At 38.5% G+C, this 19,222-nt stretch overlaps 1 protein-coding gene across 1 annotated transcript; it reads right to left on the reverse strand.

Annotated features, from left to right (window-relative positions):
* Positions 1-1,615: 1,615 nt before the first annotated feature.
* On the reverse strand, positions 1,616-19,035 carry LOC113106259 (very-long-chain 3-oxoacyl-CoA reductase-B). Its single transcript, XM_026267984.1, has 11 exons — positions 18,749-19,035; positions 9,715-9,761; positions 9,238-9,313; positions 6,590-6,697; positions 6,224-6,288; positions 6,049-6,093; positions 5,470-5,504; positions 4,372-4,453; positions 4,050-4,115; positions 3,668-3,817; positions 1,616-2,669 (listed from the first exon to the last, which is right to left on the reverse strand). Exons 1-11 carry the CDS (start codon positions 18,903-18,905, stop codon positions 2,562-2,564), a joined length of 939 nt encoding a protein of 312 aa, XP_026123769.1. The 5' UTR covers positions 18,906-19,035; the 3' UTR covers positions 1,616-2,561.
* Between the last annotated feature and the right edge of the window lie 187 nt (positions 19,036-19,222).

A 19,222-nucleotide genomic window follows, 5' to 3' on the forward strand; every position in this document is an offset into this window, starting at 1 on the left:
AGCCAAGGACATTCGGTGAACAGCCAAAGCATTCATGTGGCTCATCTCCACTGCATGTGCAGACATTATGGAAGTCTGGATGAATGAGGACAGCTTCTTTCAAATGTAGTTCTTGCAAGTTGAGTTAGTCTTCCAATGCCACGCTTTTAAAGCAGAAAGCCAGACTGCTGGTAGAAATAGATGAAGAAACTGTAGGGAAGCTCTTCAGTCGGTTTGCTGCTCCTGTTCTGTGTCCGTCGCGAGTGTTTGTAAGCCAGAGCTGCTGTGAGGCTTTATATAGGCCTTCTCTTCCCACACACTCCACACGGCTCCTCCTTCATCACAGGACTGTCATGCTTCCGACTTCCATTCCTTTCCTCCGGAATCACCCCCTCACTACTGCCTGGAACAAACACGCATGCGGTGTGCAACAGGGAGGGGGCTGAGGGACAGCACTTGAGGATTTGGCACTCAGACACAGCATGACAGACATGGACATCTATCAGAGGAGATCGACGTGACACCCAGCAGATGGTCTTTTAAATGCGGCTACAAAGCTACAAAATTAACTTTTATTGAGGCCCAACAAATACATTTTTGGTAGTACTTAAATGCTAAGGGCATGTATATGGGTTAAACACAGATGGTTCTTGCCAGCAGGGGAGAAATAGAGGCATGGGGGGAAACTCTGGGTGAAGTCTGGTGAGCTCAGCTCAGGACTCAGGAGTGCAGTCCTTACTGATAGTAACTAAGATCCCTGATGGGATGGTAACAGACTGCTTATCAGAAGAAAAAAATAGATTTTGAAAAATGCAAGAAAGAAAAAAAATTGTGATGTGAAATGAAGAAAGTGTCTAAACTACAGGTCACTAATCAAATAGGTATATACTATTGTTCAAAAGTTTGGGGTCAGTAAGAATTAGGTAAGAAATTAATACTTTTACTCGATAAGGATACATTAAATTGATCAAAAGTGACAGCAACAGTATTTACATTAAGGACAATTCTATTTCCAATAAATGATTATTTTCTATTCAAAATCACAGAATTCTAAAAAACATTTTTTTTTTACATTTTCACAAAAATATTAAGCAACTCAGCTGTTTTCAATATCAATGTTTCTTGATCCCCAAAATTAGCATATTGTAACGATTTCTGAAGGTGTCACTTGACACTGAAGATTGGAGTAATGGTTGCTGAAAAGTCAGCTTTGCCGTCACAGGAATAAATTAAACAATATTTCACAATATAATGCATTTTGATCAAACAAATGGAGCCTAGAAGCATAATAAATTTCTTTAAATCTCAACCAAAAAATAAAACATACTGACCACACACAAACTTTTGAACAGTATTGTAAATTTGTGACATTGTGCAACTCTTTGAACATAAATGAAGATACCCTTGCTACCACTGTAGCATTCAACTATTCATCTATTAGGAAATTAAACCATGGCAGAATCCTCATGACATCATAGCCTTACTGAATAATGACTAAACCTTCACAGTCCATCTTTATCATTTTACCACAAACACATTTGCAATAAAATTATATATATATAACAATGTATGAAGTATATTAAAAGTCAACTACCAGCTCCCTTTTTGTGCATTAAACATTAATCAAACATAAGAGTTAGAAGCGTTATTAGAAAGATGCTTTTATTTGCAGGATCAATTCACAAGCAGGCATACTGAGTGCATTAAATCTGTTGTTGGAGACTTTAGACATTTATCTTGTAAAAGTTTTTCACAACCGTATCATTTATAATGAATTCAGGAATGCTAAGAATTGTTTTGGAGCAAATACTGCTTTGTCATAGACCAGACCATAACGGAACAACAGCCTTAGATTTCGAATTAACTGTTTTCAGAACTGTACACCGGATGTACACGGACCTCCCACAACAATGTTAGTGCCATATAAATCGCATCTTCTTCCAAAAAGATGCTCTAAAGATAGAACGCACAGTGCCATCTGTGATGGGCACAAATAGTTCATGTCGTGCTTTTAGTTTGTAAACAACTGCTGAGTCAGAAGAAAAAAAGCAAATATGGACCAAGATTTATAGGTGCACCATTTTGTAGATGCTGCAGATGCAATTTTTAAATGATTGCGGGCAACCTGCTTAATTTCACTTGCAAATCTTTTGATTACATTAATAGACATGTTGTTGCACGAATAGAAACCGCAATCAGGTTGGGAACTTTTTTCTTTTTTTTTTTCATTGTTCATGTTCATCAGATCACTATTATCAGATAACTACCAATTTACTCTCTTTAAACATGAAAGAAAACCAAACAAACTGTACTGATCAATGCTGTAAGTGACTGTTAGGATACAAAGAACTTAAGCTTTGTCTTACCAAGCTAATAAGAGCTGTGTTGGTCAGCGAAGGCTGTTCAAGCAAATCGTGTTTTAGTTAGTTATGACTCAATAAACCATTCTAATGTCTAGAAAATACTTTGCTTGTTTTGTACCATCCCAGAAGCAGTTGGGTGTGATTTTTTTTTTTTGGTTGGTCCCTCCTTTCATTTAATCACACCATCCCTTCATCCCTCTGTCTGTCCTTTTTCTGCTTCTAACCTTGCTTCTGTTTCTTCAGATAGCGTGCACGCTGGGACAACCCCATGCTCATAACATATTTGTTGAGCAGTTTCGCAGGAAGCAGAGCAGTAGTCACCCAACCCTGCGGCAGTGACATAATAACAGACTTGTTATCCTTGTAAATACAGGTTATGAAAATAATCCACTTCCATACTATAGTTTATATCATCAACAAGCTTCCATCATTCAAATTGTGTTAAGTATAGTTTGTAGGATGTTCACTACTGTTCAAATGTTTGGAGTCTGTGCAATTATTATTATTTTTCTAGAAATGAAAACCCTTATTTAGCAGAGGTGCTTTAAATTGATCAAAAATGATAGTAAAGACATTCATAATGTTGCAGAAGGTTTATATTTTAAATAAATGTTTTTCTTTTGAACTTTCTATTAATCAAAAAAACTAGAAAAACTATATTTAAATTTAAAAGAACACTTTTATTTTTGATGAATTCCGAGAGTTCTCTGACCCTCCGATAGACAGGCAATGTAATTAACATGGATCAAAGCTCAGAAATGTAGTAAGAAGATAATTAAATAATTAATGTGACATCAGTGGTTCAACCGTAATTTTACGAAGCTACAACAATATTTTTTGTGCTCAAAGAAAACAAAAATAACAACTTTATTCAACAATTTGTCTCCTCCGTGTCACCCTATGGCAGCATTTTGGAGAGTATCACATACGTAAACGACGTACTCTGTTCTGTGTCAACAGTACGCAGATAGATTTACACTTTGATCTTGACATTTCTGAGCCTTGATCGTGTTAATTACATTGCTGTCTATGGGAGGGTCACAGAGCTCTCAGAATTCATCAAAAATGTCTTAATTTATGTTCAAAAGATGAACAAAGGTCTTACGGGTTTAGAACAACATGAGGGTGAGTAATTAATGACAGAACTTTCATTTTTGGTTGAACTATCCCTTTAAGGTAATGTTAGAACATATTTAATATAAAATAACAAAACATGAATTTAAACTGTAATGTTATTTTGCAATTTCAATGTTTTTACTGTATAATGAATTCACTGTAAACCTGAACACTGAATTAAAGATGAATGCATTTTAAGAGGGTCTCACCATGACGGCATGAGGGAAGTAACCATTGGACTGAGTCTGCAGGCCTACAGTGCTCAGCTGGGCTTTAACGTAGCGTTCCGGAGAGGGGATGTCAAGAGTGGCCCTCCTGATCTTGCTCAGTTTTGTTGTCACATAAAATGGCAGCACGCTCTTCAAGGCAATACACAAGACACTTTATCAGTATACCGTAAGTAGTTGAAATAGCATAAATCTGGATAACCAGAACATCAGTAAAAAAAAAACTCATCCACTGCATATCTCAAATGGCATTATACTTAGAATCATCTGTGCATATTGAAATGGTGATGCCTTTCAGACAACAACATGCTGATGTCTGAATTCTGGGTTGACTTTAAGCTACTGTTAATAAATCATCACTCACCTGTATAATAATCCCTTTGCTTTTGTACTCAGCCTCAAGTCCACGGGAGAAGAAGTCCACAAAGGCCTAGTGGTTTTGAGAATAATCATGTAATGTGTGTATTTTAACATCATGAATGTTTAAAAAAATAAAAATAAATAAAACTTAACCAAGAGCATCAAGCTGCAGTATCATTCTAATATCAACAACTAATTTGCCCAAAATAGTGCTGCTAAACATTTTCTATACAGCAACGTCCTTCTTCAGCAACAAGACAGACCTTTCTAACAAAGATATCGAAAAACTGATCAGTGGTTGAGAGAATAAGAGACCGATGACTTGCCTTTGAGGAGGAGTAGAGGGTGAGGAGAGGAACTGGGTACATGCCACTCGCAGAAGCAACATTCAAGATCACTCCTTTTGACCTGGGAAAAAAAAAAGTTGTGTTGTTTCACCCTTTAATGTTCAATCTGTCGCAGTACAGCACATAAGCATGTTTTACACAGACAGCAGTGCTTAAAATGTCCAACGTAGTCGTTCCATTTTCACTTGACAGCACAGAATTATCCCTTCTAACACACTGGTACCTGCTAATGGATCCCTGCATCCCTGTTGCTATGGTAACCAGTGCCCATGCCAGTGTAGTACATACTGTTGCATTGTGTGCTAGTGCACACCAGACTCAAGGGCTCCAGATGGGACGTGCTACAAATACTTTTACTTGGCTTTTATTTTCCAAACTAAGGAAGTCCCTAACTACGATTCATTAGTTGGAGAGTGTTCCCATTAAATCAGTTTAATTTCACCGTGATACGCTCAGCTTCTGCCATAAGATTAATTAAAGGGATAATTCACCTGAAAATGAAACTGTTATCACTTACTGACCCTCATGTTGTTCTAAACATGTATGAATTTCTGTTAAACAAAAAAATTTGAAATTTTTGAAGAATGTGCATAACCAAACAGTTGTCGGTCCCCAAATACTTCTATGAAATGCTTTGAAGTCAATGGGGATCAGAAATGTCTGGTTACCCGCATTCTTCAAAACATCTACTTTTGTATTCAGCAGAAGAAATGTTTTTGTGTGTGTGTGTGTGTGTGTGTGTGTGTGTGTGTGTGTGTGAAAATATCTTTAATAGCTCGTCATCAACATGCAACATTTCTAATTGCTAGTCTGACAGATCAAAATGTGAAAGTGGAACATGTGTTCATGATTACTGGACTGAAGTGTGCAAGATGTAAAGGCCAAAAACACTGCGTAAGCATGGGATGACCAAACTGGGCAAAAATAACCCCATACAATTTGCATGACACACACTCTTGTGGGACAGAGCCTACTAGTTAGTCATAATGCTGCAAGTATAAGAACCATTCCATCTGCTTTACCAAACAGTACTTTTAATGTCAACAAAAATCATAGTTTGGGGATTTCTGAGCTTACCTCTCTACCATCCGGGGCAGTACCAGTCGTGTCATCTACAATAGTGTGAGGAAAGAGCATATGAATCTGATCTACAAGGTTTAAAAGTTATTGCACAATAAAGTTAAATCTTATCAACTCAGGCAATCTGGTCAGTAACATTACACACATGCATGAAAGCACACTGTCCCATGTCTATGAATGCACATGTGTTTTTCCAAACCACACAAACACTGTATTATAACTGAATAATACAGTTTGGATCCTGAAGGTGGCAGCATAGACTGGCTGTATAATAAAAAAAGTGCAAAGGCAGTGAGCAAAACTCAACTTTCATATCATCATATCGGAAGTGATGTATACATTTTTCATGAATGAGTCAAAATTGTTAATCACATTATGAAGAAATGTTTTTTCCTTAATAAAGTTCATTGAAACATGAAAACACTTACAATCAGAATTTAAAAACTCCCTTTTAAGTGCTAAAAGGAGTTCTGCAACTTCTTGCTACCAAATCAATGGATGCATTAACAGTTTTCAGACTCGGTGGATAAATAAAGGCCGTTTCTAAGACAGGAGTGAGGAACTAATTTCTTTTACCTGACAAACTGAGGTAATGTTGATGTTGATCATACTGTTGATGAACTGCAATCAAAACGGTTCAATACGTTACCAACCAAAACCATCAACAGCGAAACGGATCACAACAGACAATTACGCTTCTGCTAATCAAATGGTAATTTTGTGTAATGCACAAACGGCTACACAAACCCACACTGTCAATATCAGGTATGTCGAGGAAGAACTCAGGGTAGGAATAAGACACTCCAACATTGTTTACTGCAGGAAGAACAGACATACATGAATTTAAAGGGCAGGTTATTAAAAACGACTTGCAAAGCGCTTGAGCAATAATAATAATAATAATAATAATAATAATAATAATAATAATTAACAGGATATTTTAAAAAGAGATCTGGAAACACAGGTAGTTCCCTCCACCTTCCTATAGCTGGCAGCAAATACTAAAGTATAACAGCAGAGACAATTCCTTATTTAAATAGAACATATTGCTCTGGACAAAACCAAATAAGTCAGTATGACATCCCACTTTCACCTAAATGAAACATATGTGATATACCTAAAACTCCGATTTCAAGTCCGGCCAGTCCAGACTCAATCTTAGAGTAGATGTCCACAGAGCCAAAGTCAGCAGAAATGGTTTTGGTCTCGACATTATACTTGCTCTCTGTAGGGTGAAAAAGGAAAAGCAGAATTTGTAAAATGTTAGGAATACAAGAGCTTTATGAAATGTCATAGAATATTAACGACTTGATGCAACGCTGTCTTGCATTGGTTTGATTTGATGAAAACAAGACACTGTTTTTAAGTGTAAAATTCTAACTAAATTCTAAATAACTAACATACTATTATCAAATAACTGCAACAAAGCATGTCACTTAAACTACAACTGCAGTTTCTCTTCACAAGAGCATGATTCATTTCTGTAAAATGCACTAAAATGTTCTATTGTAAAAGTAGGCTACTTTAATTATGGAATATGTCTAAGAATATGGATGGGGGGGGGGTGAGGAGAGTGAATGAAAGAAAAGAAGCCCATTCAATACACACTCTAGCAGACACTGCTCTGCTTCACTGAAAGAAATGTGACGTGTATATTTGCACTTAGAAATTCATACTTGGAATATGTGGGTAATATTATTTTATTTTTATTTTTTCTAGATATCACTTGGTAAATAAACAGCTCTGAAAGAGATGTCAATTGGACACATTTGGGACGAATGGTACATTTTGGCACAATCATCAGTATAAAATGCTAGTACAATGATATTTCGGCCAATACGCAATCAATGTGATGTCATAAGCATTAGTCAGATCCAACTTGATTGATTAACAGATGTCTACAAATTTCAGTTCCACATGTAAATACAAAATGAATAATGTGTGGACGGAGGGCTACATGATTTAGATCAATCTAATTGTAAATCTTCAAATAAAAAAATGGCAATTATGATTTAAAATGCAAAAATAAAATACGCTCCAGGTTTTATTTGGTTGCTTGTATGACTGCAAATTTTGGCCCAAACTTGTAAATGGAAATAAATAAATAAATAAATAAATAAATGCCACTTATAGTCCAGTGCGACTTTTATATGTTTTTTTCCTCATCATGACGTATTTTTGGATTGATGCGACTTATACTCCGGTGCGACTTATAGTCCGCAAAATACGGTAATTTATTAATCAATAATCATAGTGACTTAAACCCTTGGCTTTATTAAAAACTGAAATGTGAGGATTAAGATTTCATGTCACCATTTCAGTTTTATGTGAACGTCATGCATTTTATTAGATAATTCGAAATTTGAAAATTTCCAGCATATTTTAACAATATTTTGATAATATCGATAGCTGTGATAATTTTGGTCACAATAATCATAAGAACTTTTCATTTTTATTTTTTATTTACCGTTACATCTCTGCAGTGCCTGGCTTCATATTTTACCTCGTATTTCTTTCATCCATCCCCACTAAGCCATATTGTGTTTTAAGTTTAATTTGATTAATCATTCAGCCCTAATAGTGTATACAACACAAGTATAATATATAATATACACCAAACAAAAACTCCTGCCCTTCTGGAGGACTACGCCACACATGTAAGAGAGGTTAAGTGTCATTATCTCCATCACTTTTGTAAAATAAGTCCAACTGCATCCGATGAAAGATGCACATGATTGTATTTGCCAGTGTTCAGTGGAGGTCACTGGGCTGATTTCCTCCATTCAATGCTCTCTCACTCTCTCTCTCATCCCCGCCATGACATATCCAGGATCCACCTCCATCTGTGAAGTCGCGCTCTGCTGCAGCAGCCAGGCAGCTCAATTGGCAGAGTGCCTGCCTTTCAACACCGAGCTAAAAATAACTCCGCTCATTAACATCCACATTCATTTAGCAGAGGGAGACACTCTCTGCCTCACAAACAGAAGCAGCACTCGCTGCTCACGACTTTCTCTTTCTCACACACACGAATAGGTACCTCACAGGTCCTCTGCACACAGGCAAACACAAATACACATTTGCCAGCACATGGGAGCACACGTGTGTGCATGCTCCAAATCATGCCATCCTCCTCAGATCTGGAGTCAGCCAACCAAATGAATCGGTGGGGGGGGGGGGTGCATGTGCGATTCAGCCACTGCTGCTTTATTCATTCAATGATGCCATACTAGGAGATCCTGCTTTTGCTTTGTTCTTGCGGTGCCAGTGATAAAGAACAACCAACAATGTATTATACATATTAAATTGTAAATGATTGTAAAAAAAAATGTAATGGTTTTTTTCTATAGCATTGCACACACAACAACATACTTAGGATCACAAAATGATCAGAGTATTAATTTCATAATAATATAGTTTTTTTTAAAAATGAATAAACAGAGTGGTGGCTTAATCCAAAGATATTTGGCTATTGGGAGATTGTGCTTTGCTTGTCCAGTAATTTCCTTGCACGCAAAATAGACTAATTGTCCATATGAGTCATAGAAATTAAAATGAAGTGATAATCATGCAGAAAAATACTACACACCCTCTGAATAATTATGATCGATGGAATTATTCGATGGTATTATTTTGAAAATACACACATTTTTAATGAAAATCTGTCAGAACAACTGTATGAATGATTGACAAAAAAAATGAATACAGTTTGCTTTTGCTAAAAGAGGTCCACACAGTTTTATTAAAAAGGTCTAAGCAGATACCTACCGATGGCTTTGGACACTTCATCCAGCTTCTCTTGAGTACGGCTGATGAGAACGATAGCAAAACCTTGTCGAGCAAGCTGCACAGAATCCAAAACATTTTACATTACTTTGATTATACATTAAATCGCTCAGGATCAGATCAGAAGTAATCTAGCCTTCACAATAAAATCATCCATTTTTATTCATACTACAAATCAAAATGATCCTACTCATCCTAGTACACTATTACAGAATCAGATCTCGTTTTAATAATTCAGAATGGTATATAATAAAAAGCACAATTCATAAAGGCCATCAGATGGTAGAAATGAGAAGCAGCAGGGTGGCAAATGCTTGCCGGTTTGTCGACTGTACAAGGCAAACCTTTGAGAGCGGAGTTTTCCCTGAACTCTGACTGAGACCTCTAGTTTGATGACTCATTGTGATTTCCGTGAAGAGAGGGGGGAAAAAAACACAAATAAAACCTGAGGAATCTTACCTCCTCCGCATAGGCTTTTCCAATTCCATCGGTGGCCCCAGTCACAACTATAGAGAAAAAGACAATGTAGGAGAATATAAATGATCAAACTGACCAAATATACACATCCCCTCAATGCATGTGTAAAGACAGACTGAAAGGAGGTGTAATTATGTATTTTTATAAACGGAGCAAGCTATTACTTTCTTGAGAGAAGAAAGATTTCATTAAATCCGGCTATAAAAACGAACAGTATTTTTTCAATTTAAAAAACAGAAGAGTCCAGGGACTCTCAGACATGTTAAACCTGGGTGCCTGCTGATGGAAGCATGAAAATTACAGCATTTTTGATTAGCTGTCCTGGCTTCACTTAGACAACAAGCCCCATAACCTCCCAAACATGGTTCACCTTTGCAAAATCGGCTTGGAGACAAGCAAAGAGGAAAACGGTTTCATATTAATAGAAAGATCAGAAAAGCTTGAATTCATGCTCGGTTCCCTGTTCACCAGACATCAAGGACACGGGACACATCCCCACCCTTTAGCCTGGCATCTTTGGTGTCAGAGATGCCAGCACTGATTAAAGATTTACATGGGCAGCCCGGCTGGAGTAACACAAGAGAGTGAGGCGAGGGAGGGGTGGATGACGAACAATAAGACAGCGCAAGGGAGGAGCGAATGAGGACTGATCCTGGGGGCAGTTAAAAATAGAAAGGGAAGAGTGAAAGGCAAGCGGCTAACGGAGAGTACAGTTGGGAGGGGGCGGCACACAGTTAGAGGCAAGGGAACCATTTTCCCAGTTATTTTTAAACACATTTACAATACATTACTCCACATGAACGCTGCTCTATGGCCAAATGCCTTCATCTCATAACACACCCGGAGCAATGTCTGCAAACACACGCTGGAAATGTGAATGAATGAGAGTGTTATTCAGAAAAAGATCTCATGTATTTAACGCTGTTGTATCACATCACATCTGTACTTTACAGTTTAAATAGACATCCAGTGTAAAGATGTATCTGTTTGCAGAAAGGTGCACAAATTCCTTGATGACTAGAGAGTTCCCAAGAACAGCATTTATTTCTAATCTTTTGTAACATTATAAATGCCTTTACTATCAGTTTTGATCGGTTTAATAAACCCTTGCACAAGTGTTCTGACCCCAGATGTCTGAACAGTAGCGTAAATATTAATAAACCTTCCCCAATAAAAGGATTTCAGCTATTTTTAAATATCCGCCACACTATTTTCTGTGATATAGAACTAAGCCTGCATCAAAGTAAAAAAAAAACATTCAGATTTTGAGCATCATCTGTTAGAAAATTTCAGAGAAATATCTTCAGAAGGTGCTGCCAAAACTAGTGATGAGGAATTTGGGTCAGTGTGATTCAAGGTTTTTTTTTTTAAGTACAGAACTAAAAATATATGACGTTCAATTTCTCACACAAAAGAAAAATGCAAAAATAAACCTTCGCTAAAACCACAATATCAGAAGCATTTCAGTTTTGCAAACGTGAGGTAGCAACAGGGAAACACCCTTTGCTAATTTCACATTAGTATAACTAGCGGGTTGTCACAAGCACGAAAAAAAAAGTGTTTTTCGTAGATCTTCTCGAGCTACATATCAAAATATGAAATGCTGGAGTCTGGTCAACTGAGAAATGATCTCATAAGAGTGAAGACGCCCCCTCACAGCGCACACTGATGCTGCTGCTGCTAAATATTCTGAAGGCTAAAAAAAGAACAAGAGATGAAAATACCAGGCAAGCACTGCAGCCTCGTCTGGAACAGCTGCAGCACTTGAATACAAACGAGCCTCAGCTTCCCCCGGCATCACATGCACTGCACTCCTCCTCCCCGGGCTCACGGACCAGGCCGTACGTGCAGCCGTACAGAGAAGCCATGCATATAAAGAGCCATTTACTGCAGCTGCACGTCACACAATGAAGAGTATGTGAATGAATCTACAAGAAATGTAGAATGGTACGCATGATTATATATACACCTGACTGTTGCATTGTGCTAGCTGCTGCCAAAAATGCAGTTTTATTTAGAATTTTCTATACATTTTGAAAGTCACTGCATGTTTAGATGAACTGATTTTACAATATCAGATGTATGTGTTCATTAACAGTACAGTTCAAACTACAGTTTACTGAATAATCCATAAAAAGTAAAAAAAAAAAAAATTCAAGGGGTTGTAACAAGCAGACAGTTCTCCACCAAGTTTCTCTCTTCGGAACCTGGAAAACTTTGAGAAAAACAAAAGTGCCATCCCTCACTGCCCTTGGATGTTCCCATGTTTGCAGTGTTATGTAATAGCACGCCCCTCTCCGTCCACAGACCGGGATCCTCCCTCCTCATTGGATGCCGCAGTAGAGGAATCAAAGTGTCTCCTGGGCCCCCACTCCCAGTAACATGCTTCTTAATATAGCATGGGATGCCACGTGCCTCTCTCGACGGCTTTATTTGCTTCACATCAGCAGCACTGTTCAAAAGGACGGTTTTAAAATCGGCTGCTCTAAAAATAGAGCGAGATGCATTTATTTTTCCCTGAGGCAAGATATTTTCAGAAAGGGGGAGAACTATGTGAATGTCTTCTGCAAACGAGTGTGCAGTACAGTAGCGTTACAGCAATTCATAAATATCTATTAATGAAGCATTCAGAACAATGTGCACAAGAGGGAAAGAGCCTTCAATTAAAGCCACGGCAACAAAGAATTGCAATCAACGCCACAATTCTTGTTGAAATACTGCTTATAAATTAATCAATTGTCATGTCATCATATTGAAATGTGTGTGACTGTACGTACGTGTAGTATGCACATTTTAGTATTTATGACTCAAATTCTCAGTAAATGACGAGCCAGTGTACCATGCTAATTCCTTGGAATAAAGATTAATCACATTTACAGAGGACATGGATGAGACTTAAAGCTGCACTTCGTCAGTATATGTTCAGGCATTATACTTCTATATATATATGTGTGTGTGTGTGTGTGTGTGTGTGTGTGTGTGTGTGTGTGTGTGCGCGTGCGTGTGCCTTGACTGATTCATAAAAAATAAATAAATACAAATATCTATATGTCTAAGTTTAACAGTTAATAACAGAGCAGTGTAAAAGCACCAGAGAATTTGAGAAAAAGAAAGGATGCAGAGGAAACACTGCACATTGTTCCATGAGAAAGAGCAGGGAACGACAGTAAAAGAGATGGCTAAATGGAGGGAGATAATGTTAACCAAGAAGATGAGACACATCACAGAGGTTGCTCTTCATGAGAGACATAAATACACACGAAAACTCAAATGTCCAATTGCAGCTATCGTTCAGTCAACCAATTACATCCAACCAGCAAACAACTTCATTCACAAAAGTAGCTACACACAGACATTCAGATAATAATGGCAGAGAAATTAAGACAATGGCATTATTATCAAGACATTATTACCTGGTATTTGAGTGATAGTTCATCCAAAACTAAAAAATGGTTGTAAATTTATTTACCCTCTGGCCATCCAAGAAGTATTTACGTAATTATGACTTTGTGGTGGCGTTCATGTGCGTTTAACTCGCAAATATGATGTATACAACATGACTTGAACGCACCAACAGTTCATGCAGGGAGCTCACTTCTAACGAGCTGGTTATCTGAATCATGTGTGTTAATAAAGAGATGCTAAATATGCAGAGCTGGGGGGTGTGAGGTCTGGAATTGAGAACCGCTGGGGTAACGTTAGGTCTACTTGTTAATAAAGGATTTTGATTCTGAATTATGTTACCATCTGTTTTAATGGGATGTATCAAAATCTGACAGGATAGCACAAATTGTCAGAACACCGCAGGACGAGACCAAACGAATAAAACCCATTACAAACAAGGCATTTGTTGTATCCAGTGGGGACATAATTACAATTATCTCTTTGAAACTTTAGTCTTTGTAACTTTAGGGATTTTAACACTCCAAAGAGAAAGGATAACTTGAAATCATCCAAGTATATTCAGCTTAGGCGTGTTCTACCTTTATTTTTTATTTGTATATATACAGTTTGAATGACAGCTTTGTAAATCTCTTGGTTTTTAAATATTCAATATTGCTACTCATCATAAGTACTTGGTAAATTATCTGTGCAGCACAAGACTTTCAAACTAATATCATGTAATTTACGTCTCTATGATGATTGGTTGATATACCAGAAGGCAGACTAGCCTCATCTGTGAGGTTTCTTTTCTCAACACTCCTCAGCGCTGAAAGTGAACATTCAATTCTGATTGGCAAATTTTTTTTTTTACCAACGGAGGCACAAGAGCTCAGCTCTCCCCTGGCATCCTCCTCCCCTTCCCCTTCTCTATCATTTAGTGGTTATAATTACATCAGCACATTCAAGATAGAAAATCGGAGCTTCCCAACCTCAGTAACATGTTGAAATGAATTGTGAATTTTATTAACATTAAATTGTCCTCCTCCCATTTTCACATCAAAATTTTGGGTAAGTTGTGCCTCCATTGCCTTCCTCGATGAGCCACCACTGCTCCAGACCATTTCCCTAAGACTATGGATTACGGGTAATAATGCTCAGTTTCTAGCAGAAACCAAATGTTTGGTTTCTTAAGACTTCAACATATCACCAGGAGCCACAGGTATTTTTTCTGAGATACCGCTTAAACTTTCGAAAAGATGATAGACGACTTGCATTTTATGAATCACCCTAACCACGTACTATTTATATACAGAACAAAATTATAAACGCAACGCTTTTGTTTTTGCCCCCATTTTTCAGGAGATGAAAAATGATCTAAGACCTTTTCTATGTACATAAAAGGCCTATTTCTCTCAAATATTGTTTACAAATCTGTCTAAATCTGTGTTAGTGAGCACTCCTCCTTTGCTGAGATAATCCATCCACCTCACAGGTGTGGCATATCAAGATGCCGATTAGACAGCATGATTATTGCACAGGTGTGCTTTAGGCTGGCCACAATAAAAGGCCACTCTAAAATGTGCAGTTTTACTGTATTGGGGGGTCCGGGGGTCTGCGAAAATCAGTCAGTATCTGGTGTGACCACCATTTGCCTCACGCAGTGCAACACATCTCCTTCGCAGAGAGTTGATCAGGTTGTTGATTGTGGCCTGTGGAATGTTGGTCCACTCCTCTTCAATGGCTGTGCGAAGTTGCTGGATATTGGCAGGAACTGGAACACGCTGTCGTAAACGCCGATCCAGAGCATCCCAAACATGCTCAATGGGTGACATGTCCAGTATACTCACTGGCCATGCAAGAACTGAGATGTTTGCAGCTTCCAGGAATTGTGTACAGATCCTTGCAACATAGGGCTGTGCATTATCATGCTGCGACATGAGGTGATGGTTGTGGATGAATGGCACAACAATGGACCTCAGGATCTCGTCACGGTATCTCTGTGCATTCAAAATGCCATGAATAAAATGCACCTGGGTTCATTGTCCATAACATACTTCTGCCCATACCATAACCCCACCACCACCATGGGCCATAGATCAACAATGTTGACATCAGCAAACCACTCACCTACACGATGCCATACACGCTCTCTGCCATCTGCCTTGTACAGTGAAACCTGGGATTCATCCGTGAAGAGAACACCTCTCCAAAGTGCCAGACGCCATCAAATGTGAGCATTTGCCCACTCAAGTGAGTTACGATGATGAGCTGCAGTCGGGTCAAGACCACAATGAGGAAGACGAGCATGCAAGTGAGCTTCCCTGAGACAGTTTCTGACAGTTTGTGCAGAAATTATTTGGTTATGCAAACCAATTGTTGCAGCAGCTGTCCGGGTGGCTGGTCTGAGACGATCTTGGAGGTGAAGATGCTGGATGTGGAAGTCCTAGGGTGGTGTGGTTTCAAGTGGTCTGCAGTTGTAAGGCCAGTTGGATATACTGCCAAATTCTCTGAAACACCTTTGGAGATGGCTTACGATAGAGAAATGAACATTTAATTCACAGGCAACAGCTCTGGTGGACATTGCTGCAGTCAGCATGCCAATTGCATGCTCCCTCAAAAGTTGCAACATCTGTGGCATTGTGCTGTGTAAAAAAAAATGCATTTTAGAGTGCCGTTTAATTGAGGCCAGCCTAAGGCACACCTGTGCAATAATCATGCTGTCTATTCAGCATCTTGATATGCCACACCTGTGAGGTGGATGGATTATCTTGGCAAAGGGGAAGTGCTCACTAACACAGACTTACGAGTCGGCAACTCGTCGGCGATTCTCTCAGATCGCATCTTTGCTCATTCACACTCCGTGATTGTCACTCGCGTGTACAAGCACAGATTTGTCTGTGATTTCGGGCATTTGTCTGCAATTTTTCAAAACCTGTCGGCGAACCAAAAACTGGGCTAAAATCATGCAGTCTGAACTCGGATTTAGACAATTTGTAAACTATTTGTAGACGATTTGTAAACAATATTTGAGAGAAATGGGCCTTTTGTGTACATAGAAAAATTCTTAGGGTGTACTCACACTAGCCAGTTTGAACCGTGCCCGAGTGCGTTTGACCACCAAAGCGCGGTTCGTTTGACTAGTGTGAGTGCTCCGAATCGTGCCCGGGCGCGGCTCGATTAGCCAGCCCTGGCCCGCTTGGAAGAGGTGGGCCAGGGCACGGTTCAGTTGGACTCGGGCGCGGTTCGCATGCAGGGCACGGAAAAGGATGCGTTGCGTCACGGTTTTGCGACGCCCCAAAACCAACATTGCGGGGAAAGGGTCGCTTTGGTCTATGGCAGAGGTGCAAAACACATAAAAACTAAAAACTGCAAAGTCCTTGCTGCACTTCAGCTGGTACCTTGCAAACATCCTCATACGAGCAGCACGATTACGTGAAAATTTTCGCGCCACTAAGGCGACACATCTGTTTAACAACAGGCTGTGGACCAAACAACACAAAATTATCCACAAAGAAAACAGAGCGATGCACTCCATTGTGTTCAAAAAGCGCCGCTCTTCCTGTTTATCCCGAAACCGTCGCACCATAATGACGTAAGCGTGCTCCGGCACGAATGCTGAAACCCTATATGTGAGTGCAGGCCAGAGGGGGAGTGGGGAGGGGGACAATCGTACTCGGGGCCGGTTCATGGCAACCGTGCCTAGTGTGAGTACACCCTTAGATATTTCAGTTCAGCTCATGAAATATGGAGGCACAAACAAAAGTGCTGCGTTTATAATTCTGTTCAGTGTATCAATGGATCGCAAAACAATGAATCTCAATTAATTTTCAAGAAAGCTGCATCATTAATAAATATATTAAAATAATCTAACTCGCATCATAAATAAAATGCTTAAAAAGCACCAACTGTTTTTTTTTTCCTTAAAACATATTTCTGAAACATAAAATGAATCTTGGTTAATAAAATTAATATCAATACTATCAGTTTCTCTAAACAAAAAAAGAATGACAGCCAGTAAGTCATTTGATTAGACATGAGCTAAAGTCAAAATCAGAGTAAAGCATGTTGATGAAGTGAGTGACTGGTCTAAACTCTACAGAATGATGGACTTTTGGAACTCCACGTATGATAAGCCCTTGGTCAAAAGTCAAATCTACGTATAAAGAAAAAAATGACTACAGTGTGAGGATCACTCCCACTACTGTGCTTAAACATCATTGGCAGAGTGTACACTAGTTAACTCCAGATCACCCTCTGCAGCATCGCCTTCATTTAATAGAGAGTACACGTCAGTTAAAACCCAGAGCCATGAAATATTTCATGACCTTGTGCTTCTATGAGCTTCTGTAACTTTACAATTAACAATCTATATCCCAAGAAACTAAAGACCCCACGAAACAGAATGGCAAGCACATTTTCTTGCCCATGCTTTTTACTTCCTTTAAAAAAAAAAGATGTTTGCTATTAACCACTGATGTATTTAGAAATATTTTTCTCATAGGAAAGCATTATAAGCCATGAACCGAACCAACAATATAAAAAGTGACTCACATGATTGGTGTCATCAGGATTATTTTAAAAATAGCTAGAGATAATGCAAACGGATGACTTTTTACAGTCGATTAATGGTCTCGGTGCTCATTGTAGATCTGAGTTCAAAGGGTCCCCAAAATAAATAGATTTTCTTTTTTTTACTTTAAGAACCTGTTGCACCTGCGGGAGAAAGGGACACACACATATATATATATATATATATATATATATATATATATATATATATATATATATATATATGTGTGTGTGTGTGTGTGTGTGTGTATATATATATATATAGAGAGAGAGAGAGAGAGAGAGAGAGAGAAACACTTTAATTTAGGTACCAATTCTCACTATTAACTAGCTGCTTTTTACCATGCATATAACCAACACATTGGCTGTTTATTGTGACCAAATTTTAGATCCTTACCCAATATCTAAACTTAAAAACCACCTTACTAACTATTAAGAAGCAGGAAATTATGAGTTTATTGAGGCAAAAGTCATAGTTGGTGGTTAATATTGAGAACTGATCCCCAAACTAAACTGTGACCAAAATGTGAAAATGGTAATTTATGTTTTAGACGGACATAAGGATATGGTTTAGACGGATATAAACTAAAAACTAACACAAAGTTTCAATTTTTATTTCATGTTTTGTTTTTTTTAACCACTCATTCAATAGTTTATAGCATTTCTATAAAGTAATAACTCATTAATTATTGCACGTATGTCTGTATTTCTGTTCTGCAATCATTTTATTAGACAAGTGGTCCCTAGAGGGCAAACAATCTTAATACTTGGTTCTAGTCCCTCCAATCAAGCTCTTTTTAAACAACAAGGGACGCAGCACTGCACTGAAGCAACGAGATCTTCAGGTAAAGTAGCACAGTGGAAGTCATTATAAAAAGTGTAGCAAAACAGAAAAAAAAAGTTACGCTCCAGTCCTCATTTTGATACATGCTCTATAAAGTGCTTCACATTATACGACCATCACGTTACAATGATGACACACAGTAACTGATGGCTGACTGTTAAAGTGGCTTGCCTGATAATAATGAAAGTGTTCGCCTCATCTGTCATTGTGTTTACCAACCTGCCCATTTCCCGAGTTTGGTCGCCCGCATCAAATTTCCATTGCCCACAATCCACACGCGAATCCCGCTGAGCAGACAGCACAGAGTACTGACCGAGAGCCAGGCCACAGTGACAGCCCCGATCCAGTACAGTGCATCTGTCAGCAGCTCCATCATCACACGCAAAATCACAACTGTTTTTCACTTGTGTTTGCTACAAATACCGATGGATGTAGGTAGTGTCGGCACGTTAGTGTGCAGGATGGATTGAAGAACATCCGCTTCCGCGTTAATTACGTATTGTTGCGTGTTCAGCAGACTGCTTTCTGATTGGATGTCAGCTCTGTTCGTTAGCTCACGTCTCATGTCTGTCAGCGAAAGACTGAAGATGCATTATCTCTGCCCCTCCTGCAAACTCATATTGGAATAGGCTTTTTGATCATTTATTTTGATCATATATTTATTGACCAACTTGCTTTATACTTTTCTTTTTT

This window comes from Carassius auratus, chromosome 7 (assembly GCF_003368295.1).
Source record: "Carassius auratus strain Wakin chromosome 7, ASM336829v1, whole genome shotgun sequence".
NCBI lineage: Eukaryota > Metazoa > Chordata > Actinopteri > Cypriniformes > Cyprinidae > Carassius > Carassius auratus.

Bases quoted from the DNA above. Each gene is read 5' to 3' on its own strand.
- LOC113106259 (XM_026267984.1), bottom strand. From the start codon at position 18,905: ATGATGGAGCTGCTGACAGATGCACTGTACTGGATCGGGGCTGTCACT. The intron at 6,289-6,589 runs GTATATCACATA...TTCTTCCTGCAG, and splicing joins ACTTGAAATCGGAGTTTTAG to TAAACAATGTTGGAGTGTCT. The intron at 4,454-5,469 runs GTAAGCTCAGAA...TTTTTTTCCCAG, and splicing joins CTGCCCCGGATGGTAGAGAG to GTCAAAAGGAGTGATCTTGA.